This window comes from Amia ocellicauda, chromosome 4 (assembly GCF_036373705.1).
Source record: "Amia ocellicauda isolate fAmiCal2 chromosome 4, fAmiCal2.hap1, whole genome shotgun sequence".
Classification (NCBI taxonomy): domain Eukaryota; kingdom Metazoa; phylum Chordata; class Actinopteri; order Amiiformes; family Amiidae; genus Amia; species Amia ocellicauda.
Genome location: NC_089853.1, coordinates 41,319,847 through 41,329,064, shown reverse-complemented (window position 1 = coordinate 41,329,064; position 9,218 = coordinate 41,319,847). Strand labels below are relative to the sequence as shown.

Genomic DNA, 9,218 nt, shown 5'->3' with positions numbered 1-9,218 from the left:
CTTAGAAACGGATTCGGTTCAAAACATTTCGCTCTCTGTAAGGGAATCCTATAAATGTATCAATAGATTTTTATTTATGTTTTAATGTATCATGTTGTTTAGATATCTGCTGTCTGGTGCACCATCTTTCTCCTTGAAACCGTGAAGCATGGATCTCCTCAGGGGTTGTGAAATGCAGTGGGAAAAGCAATCGATAGCAAACAACAAAACTAAAAATCTCTACCGGTAAAACAAACACTATATCAACAAAACAAATTACCGCAAAATGTAGTTTTTTTCCTTCTATTTTTTTTTTATTAAGGGTGGTTCCTTATTTTTCAACAACCTTTATCATGGAAAGAAAGTGATGATTTAGTTTCTTATGCTCTAAATACTCTCCATGATTTAGAATTCGAAGAGCTTCGGTAGAAACAAAGACAGCCGCCCCAAAATAATTCTTGATTCTGGAACTTAACTTTTTTTTTTTTTCCTCTCAAAAGCAATAAAATAACATTTAAATTCCCTCACAGGAATAACATCTTACAATACAACAAATAAATTTAGGTATACATATTCAAACAAAATTCAAAATTATTAATAGTGTCCCCTTTTCATCTATTTGTGAAAAGTGAATCATTGCACTTAGATTGTCATACAGATATACTGTAAAAAAAAAAAAAAAAAAAAAATCACCTGGAAGCCATTCATCTTTTTTTTTGGTCTGTCACTCCTGTCTTTTCTTTTACACCTCTATGACTCATGATACAATATATTAGTGAATATAAGGCACTGATTTTTACGCACTTTGTATATTCTTGTCTCAATCTGTAGCTTTTGGAATATGATCGAATCGGGTCACAAGAGGTAAAACATATTTTTGGTACAGTTATAAATATTCCCGACAACAGCCTGTTGAGTGGTTGATTTCTACAGAAACCATGTACCATGCAGAGGTCATAAAAGAATTGCATCAATAACCCATACAAATGTGTTCTTAGTTACATGTATCAACAATTCTCCCCCGTCGCTCGCAAAAGTCCATAGGTAGTATTTGTGTGACTTTCTCCAGAACACAGCCTGAAAACTGAAGAGGAAGTCCAGACTTTACGCCAGTGTCAAAGCGCACCATGAGTCCTGCCGTATAGAAAGTCCGTTCTGTTGAGCTATGGAAGCTGGAGTGAAGTGGTAATCCTCGTATTTAATTTCCGGATGTCCGGAGTTTAGATTGTCTAACTGGGATGAAGCCTAGGGGAAAGAAATAATACAAATATATTAATATACATGTAAATATAGGTAATAATGTGAAAAATCTCAATTTCAATGTGACATAAATCGAGTTTAGTCTAAGCTTGATGAATGTACAAAGATTATAATAAGTGTTTCTATATGCATAGAGTATGTCCACAAAGATAATATAATGGACATATTTTTAAGCATTTAACGATTAATACAATCCTCCCCGAGAACAGATCCACGAGACTGGAGGGAACAACATAAACTTGTGTGCTTCTACTCAGGGTTTACCAAAGCTTCAGAGCATACAGGGTATTGTCTCACACATTGACACCCATCTTTAACTGATCTCTAAGTACACAACAGGCCGAGGGACTCTTTGTTTGAAGCTCACCTGAGACACAGACACCACAGTTTGACCTGCGAAGGGAGACGGAGCCATGCTCGGCTCGCTCTTTATAGTCGAGGCATTTTCAGACAGAGAGACTGAAGAAGGGGAGTTCGTACCAGAAGCCGAGGAACCTGAGCAAACATGGAAAACAACGGGGTCAACAAACAGAGAAACACCACACGGTACTGAATTAAGGGAGGTGCCTGAGAAAAACAACTCTGAGACAAAGTGATTTGATTTCATGACTAAGTAGACAACAATGTGGACATGAGCAATTAAATGTTTCTAAATGAGAGCATGCATGGATATGTGGGCCTAGGGAGGAATTTGAATTTTAACCAAGTAAAATGTCTTTAAGTCTGAAGCAAAAAGATTGAGATGCAACCAAACAATCCAGGTGCATAATTCAACTGAATTAATCTAAAATCTTTCTCTCTTAAATTAAAAGAAAGGCTTACTTTGCTAACTTTAAGACATACTTCCCTGCCGCCAAGAATGTTATTAACATTTAGACAGATTTGTTTAGACTTATTAGACTCATTTCATGATTATTTTCCCTCAGGTTTAACGGATTAGTGCAATGGAAAATAACTTTCACGGAGAAAGTTAAGTTTATACAACAATTCTTAGTATATGATTACAATAAATCTACTGCCCAGCTTTAGCATTGAGTGCACTATTTCAATACTTGTTTCCCTTCAACTGTATAACACTCAAGTGTTGATACAAACACATGTTTTCAGACAGGCTTAGATTAGTGAAGAATTCAAGGTTAGACATCAGTATGCTAACACTAGTTGCTGTGAGCAGCCCTACTAAATATGTGTCTAAAGAGACAAATACAGAAAAGTATATATGTTAAAAAAAAAAAACATACCCGATGATGTTTTCGATTTGTTAACATTCTTCGGTTTTCTTTTCCGGGTTTGTATGCTCTCTTTCTTCATAGCCAAAGGTCTCGGGACCTAAAAGAATCATACGTTAGATTTGCCAGCAGGCTTACCTTTACTCTCCACTTCACCTAAGACAAACCAAAAGACGAACTCCACTGACTGGCATACAGACCCCACACCAACACAAAGTTTAAATTTCAACACCGCCGAAAATAACAGAAAGACACAACAATTTTTAACACATTAATAAAAATGACCTCAAGAGTGTGTTAATGCAGAAGTACGTGATGCAAAGACAACACAGTGCTAGTAAAGGACACTGACCATGACACACACGCTGTTGTTTTAATCTGGACTGAAGGCTAATTTTTAGCACCGGGCTTTCTCTTGTAGTTGTGTTTTGTGTTTTAATGTTTTTGTAAAAAGGGGCTTCGAATTGCATGCATTGTACTACACAAAATAAAAGTATTATGGTTATTTGTACAAACAGGTCAATTGCATGAGGATGTATGGTTTGTATTTTGTATTAACAGCACTTCTGCACTTTTGCATGTCTGAAATTGTATTTTGTATTCATGCTTAATTTGAATTTTGTCTTGAATTGTATTTCACACTCTTGTATTGCTTGTGTAACCTGTAAGTCACCCTGGAAAAGGGTGTCTTCCGAGAAATAAATATTAATAAATAATAATAAACTCAAGCCTACCCCATGTAGTTTCATGTAAAGCCCACATGCGTTGCACACGGGCTCTCCTTCTGCATTGCGTCTCCACAGAGTCGTGGTGGTCGTGTGGCAATTAGTGCAGCAGAGGCCGGCTCTTCTGGAAGAGGTCTGCTGAAACACGACACAAACAGCAAGTCAGTGGCCTGTCACACACTCACACCAGCACTGTCACAACACAACGGGGAGAGGGGGGTCTTTTAAATGGTTTGGGGGAGACTCGTGAATAGTCTGTCTTACAAGTTTTGCATCAGAAGGGTTATCACTGGAAAACGTCTTTTTATGATAGTGGGATGCAAAATAAAGATGGCATCCTGATAAAAGGTTTAAAATGCTTCCCCTGGTACTTGCTTTGAGTTCTATCACTAACATCCTACCTCACTTTCCCTGTCACAAAAACAAACACGCAGAATAAAAGAACAACAAATAATAAAACATGTTAAATGAACTTGCAACAGTAATTTGGGTCAAATGATTGTTCGCTTGAAATAGGCATGTATTTATATTTTATCTACAACTCAATAACTTTTTATTTAGTTAGCTAACTTGTGAGTTCTACAATCAGTCAATAAAGTACTATAAATGCAGATAAAATAAATTGCAATGAATACTGGGGGCATTTTGTTGTTGTTGTTTTTCATCTTTTAAAAATGCTGGCAGTCTGGCCTTGTTCTTAAAGTCTCCAAAAGTGGAGAAACATACAGTCGATGATTGTCTTGTTTCACATCGCACAGTCTTACTGAGAACAGGCGGCCAAGGACAAGGTCTTTGAAAGACAAAAACCAAACTAATTTATTGCTGGTTTATCAAGTAGTTTATTCCTGAGAAAGGGTTCCCTGAAGAATTCCCTTTGACAAACATGACCTTCTCAAGGAAGTTGTTGACCTTGTATTGTGTATCGGGTTTTGTCTCATACTTGCAATCAGCCTATCGTTTAGCTGTGGATTTCAGACCCTACTTATGAAAAATATTAAATATGTAGCTATTTTCATTTATGACCTCTTTTGTATCACCATGATATATATATTTTTTGTAATTAACAGTTACATAGTAATTTCAAAGCATAGATGCGTTCAATCACATTTATTCACATTCACCAAATATATGAAGGTGGATTTGAAATGCATGCTAGTGCCCTTGGCAGAGAACGGAATATTATTAGTAGTAGTAATAGAAGTAGTAGTAGTAGTAGTAGTAGTAGTAGTAGTAGTAGTAGTAGTATAAAGATACAGATCAAATCAAACCGTTAGACTAAATTAGAGGATTATTGTGACATACAGATGAAAAGCTAAGCAGGTCAACCTCAGTATAAGTATCTTACCAGTCGTTTCTGTGGTTTAATGAGAGGTCTGTTGATGCCGTTCATTTTGTGATAGAGCCCGCAGGCGTTACACAGATAGTGGCCGGTGCCATCCCTCCTCCACAGCGGCGTGGATATTGACCCGCAATTCACACACTCGCGGCCCTCGCCCGGGTACTCCTCCAACAGCTCTGAAACACAAAGCACACAGACGCTGTTCATTTCAGACTCCATACACGCCATTGATGATGATGATGAAGAGGATGATGACGACTGGCTATATAAAAGTAACTTTGCATAGACTACTATGCATGTAGACGAGTAAATCCAGCTAAAATATGAAAACGACATACATACATACATACATAAAGCAGATTAATTTTCAGTTAGTCAATTCATATTTTCGTATTGTTCTCTTTTAATTTGTGATTATTTAATTTATTTCGATATAAAATGACGCGTAGCCATACATGCAAAATACCACATTATAGCCTAAACGAATTGTGTGAACATATCAGTTTTAAAAATATTAACTTTTTCGATATATAGACTATATCATCTGTTGAGTTGAATTATCCTTTTATTCTTCTTTTTTAAACTGAAGTGACATTTTACAAATATTGTTCATGTGTGTGTGTTAAGCTGGTAAAACAAAACGAATAACTGACAAAACGACTTTAAAATGAAAACGTTTTATTTCATTTCATTCATGTAATTAATGTAATTCTCCCATTGATCACTGGCGACAGTAAGGCTATGGACAGAGACTGCTGGAATGCCCCTCAGTGATTTATAGGTCTGTATGATCACTGGTCCCTATCAATCTCTATAGCTCACAGCCCACAACTGCGACTCTCGCCCTGTACTCGGACAGTTTACAGCAATGACCTGAGAAATATTACAATGATGCTTATTAGGGTAAACAATAATAATAATAATAATAATAATAATAATAATAATAATAATAATAATAATAATAATAATAACTGGAAGAAGACAATTGCAGATGTTGGCTCTATTTTCGGGATTATTAGTATATATCAATATTTTAAAATAAGCAAGTATTTTATGAAAGACTGGCAATGGTTTCAGCTGGTGTAGTCATTTTATTTATATATTTATTTCGCATTTGTGGCGTTTGTTCAAGCTGTCAAATGAAGTCCTACACTGAAGGTGAACTGCTATGGTTTCCATTGAGCCGGGGTGACAAGGGCCATTTTTACGCATTGCTCTGCATTGTTCCCTTAAACACAACATCACTGCGGAAAAATAAACCCGTTAAAAATGAATTAGCATTTTAATTGAAATGTCTCAAACCAGGTATTTAGGAGGTCTTTAATGTCGAGATTGTGGATTAGAGAGCAGTGAGATTTGGGCTTCAATGCTTGATTGAATTTTACTGTCTCCTGGTGGAAAGGCGAGCCGATTGATGTTATTTGGGAGTTGTTTAGGCGACGTTAGGAGACCCCGAGTCTGATCTAATATAAACCAATTTGCTTCAATAAATGACTTGAAAGACTCCCTGCTATAAAACTGCTTCAAACAGAGATGTTTACTTTAATGGTGACACAAAAAAGGTCCCTTGCATGTTGCGCCAAGAATATGCAGAAAGTCAGTTTCAAAAACGTGACTTTTTCCCACCGCCTCCTTTAAATATTGCATTTAATTCTACCGGAATCAGAGGACACTAACGAGATCAAACATTTAAACAGAAATACACGCAAAAATTTAGTCTATTTAGGTATGCCTGGAGTTTTTTTATTTTTTCAGGCCTTCTGATAGTGCAATCTTATTATTTTATACTCAGATACTATTTAAAACGCAATGATGATAAGAATGATAAATTCAGAATTTAATTGGGCTGAAATAAAATTGAGAACCACATGCAAAAAAACAACATGAACTGTAATTATGGCAATTCCATTTTTTTTATCTAAGATATATAACATGACATGTCCCAATGACCAATTTTACACCACCTTCACAATGGTTATTGGGTTTGTTGTAGAGAGAAAAGCATCAACGAAAGAGTAATCATTACATTACATTGAGAGAATTGATGTGTATTCAGTTTCCTCGCTGACATTCACACCTAATGGAAAGAAATACTTTTCTTATTTTCACCGTAGGTTTTAGGCCAATCAATGATATAGGGAATAATATTTGATTTCGTTTTTCTAAACTGGGGCCGAGTATGGGAGTAACATTTTATTTCGCTGGAAGATTGTCCTCAATATTAATTCAGTGCATTTACAATATAGACCAATATATTCTTGTATGCACAGTTAATCACTACATAACCACTTTTAAGTATTGCGCATATATGATGATAATTTAATAAATTATATATGTTTAAACCATTATGTATTTTGATCTTTTAAATACCTAGACTGGACCTCCGTCCGGACAGCCCCGCTTGTCTGCCCTGGAGCATCATGCTGCTTTCGAAGTGCCCAGGTGTCCAGGACGATGCCATGTCCGGGCCCATGTAGGTGGCATAGGGGCTGGAGTAAGATCCACCGACCGAGCGCACCAGGGCGCTGCCATACTGCTCCGCCCGGGCGCCGTTGCTGATGACCAGCGGAGTCTGATAAGGCCCTTCCCTCCCAGTGCTGCTGCTTACTGGGGGGCTGTGGGAGTAGGAGAATCCGGGCGGTGGATGGGGGCTGCTGGGGTTAAACGCCGACGTGTCCGTGCCCGCCTGCGGCCAGCCGTGGTGGCTGCCCAAGGTGTGCGACTGGTGCGCCGAGTCGCAAGGCTGGAGGTAGGGCAGGGTGGGCAGCATGGATGGCACCCGGGTCGTGGGCACGTACACAGGTGAGCCCGCCGAGGAGTGGATGTAGTTCCCCGTGTCGTGCGCGTAAGGAGACTGGTTGGGAGCTAAAGCCAGGCTCTGGTACATTGTAGAGATGGTGCTGCGAGCTCCCCTTACTTGTTGTGTGGGTTATTAGTGCGGGTTTGTCGGTTGTCGAGCCGGATCCACGTCGGTTCCCGTTCAGACGGAGCGCTTCCCAACCCCGCAGGTGTGTGCGCCACTTTTCGGACAGTCTGCGCCTCGGTGGTGCCGGACGAGCCCCGAAATCCCTCCGTTTAAATCACAATCAACAACTTTGCTGGTAATGATAATCTCGTCAATGGCTGCAACAAAACAGACAATGGCGGTGACCAAGACATACAATGCAATCAAATCCCTGAAGTGGGCAAGCACTCATACCTGTGACCACTGCGAGTCGAAACCAAAGGAACAAAAGCAATAATAAAAAAAAAACACCGTCAGGCGCACATCAAAAGGAGAAACGTTATTGATTAAGTTTTTAACCACTGTTTGCAAATCACTGTAAAATGTATTGGATCCGTCAGCTTTGTTTCTAACCCATTGTTTTAATGGTCAGCATTAACTGCGCACGGTTAAAACTTAGCTAGACTGTGCGTTGAAACCACATACCAGTTCAACATTGAAGTGGCTACAAATCGCCACACTTTCAGCGTAGGATTCATTATGTAAGGACAATAAATGGTGTGATTTAACTGTGAGCTATAATCAACAACATTTGGTCAAATTAAACGCGTAGACTACCAACTAAATACGCATAGTAGACTAGTGCTGCGGTGTAAAACAGCTGTATCTAGTCATATTATAACTGCCATGTAAAACAATCAGAACAATGTTTTATATAAATGATGACACCGTTATATTGCAATTCAAATATTAAAGCCTTAATCTCCAATTCTCTTCTGTAATAAATCACTTTAAAAGGGAGGAATAAAAAACAAGCGTGTTTCCTTCGTTCCCAGATAGCTTAACTGGATCATATCAGACATTATTATTATTTTTTATCATAGATCATACAAATCCCATAACAATATTGATAACTGTGCAAAGGACTTATACAATTTCATCCCAAAACTCTCATTGCATTATCTACAGCAGATAAGGACAGCTGGCAGATAAGTGGGGAAACCCATTCGGTAAAGCAGATAAATAACGTGTAGAGATACTCACACGCACAGATCCCGGAATGCGGCTAAATTCGTTGGTGCTCTTGTTTAAAAAAAATGGATATATATACATATATATAAGGTAGAACGAAAAGTCAGCAGAATAAGTCCAATTTGGGAAACCTGGACGGACTTCTTCGTAAACGGTGACCAAGCTCTCCTATCTGCAGATAGTTGCTGGCGCTGATTATCTCGGATATAACTGTTCTCCCTGCTTTGGCCGGGACAACTTTACTGCAAGTTATTTGTATGGGCTGGACCACGTGACCACTCCTAGGTAGGACTGGGAGTGCTGGGAGGAATGGGTGTCCACCTGATTGGCGGCCACTGACCCTCTCTCTGATTGTTTTAGAATCAATAGTTACTTATTTTTACTGGAACTATTCGCACACCGACGTCTTGGAGAAAATCGTATTATTGGAGAATGTTAAATACAGCCGAGGACTTAAATACAGGACTGTATTTTTTTCAAATCTGGGCTCTTAAGAATGAGAGTCTTGGAAGTTCAATCTCTATATAGGTTAAAATAAAAAACACGCATATTTGGAATCACAGCTTTTAAACTTACACGAAATAAATGTCAAGACTATTATATAGACTATTATATCATATATATATATATAGTAGTCTTGAAAACCTGTACTATATTGTAAATGTTTTTGTAAAAGATATCTTACAACGTAAGTACCGCCTATAATAAAT

At 38.2% G+C, this 9,218-nt stretch overlaps 1 protein-coding gene across 3 annotated transcripts in view; it reads right to left on the bottom strand.

Moving 5' to 3' along the window:
- Nucleotides 1-268: 268 nt before the first annotated feature.
- The window catches only part of gata5 (GATA binding protein 5), a 20,486-nt gene continuing 11,536 nt past the window's right edge, over nucleotides 269-9,218 (bottom strand). The window contains exons 1-7 of one of the 3 annotated variants that reach the window (XM_066702268.1): nucleotides 8,521-8,745; nucleotides 6,903-7,655; nucleotides 4,539-4,708; nucleotides 3,203-3,328; nucleotides 2,481-2,568; nucleotides 1,607-1,734; nucleotides 269-1,224 (exon numbers count right to left, since the gene is read on the bottom strand). In XM_066702268.1, the coding sequence (XP_066558365.1) occupies nucleotides 1,084-1,224; nucleotides 1,607-1,734; nucleotides 2,481-2,568; nucleotides 3,203-3,328; nucleotides 4,539-4,708; nucleotides 6,903-7,419 (1,170 nt within the window). In that variant the 5' untranslated portion in view covers nucleotides 7,420-7,655; nucleotides 8,521-8,745 and the 3' untranslated portion in view covers nucleotides 269-1,083. Of the gene's footprint in view, nucleotides 1,225-1,606; nucleotides 1,735-2,480; nucleotides 2,569-3,202; nucleotides 3,332-4,538; nucleotides 4,709-6,902; nucleotides 7,656-8,520; nucleotides 8,746-9,218 lie in introns of those variants that run through there. The other 2 variants (XM_066702265.1, XM_066702266.1) reach the window with 2 other exon arrangements.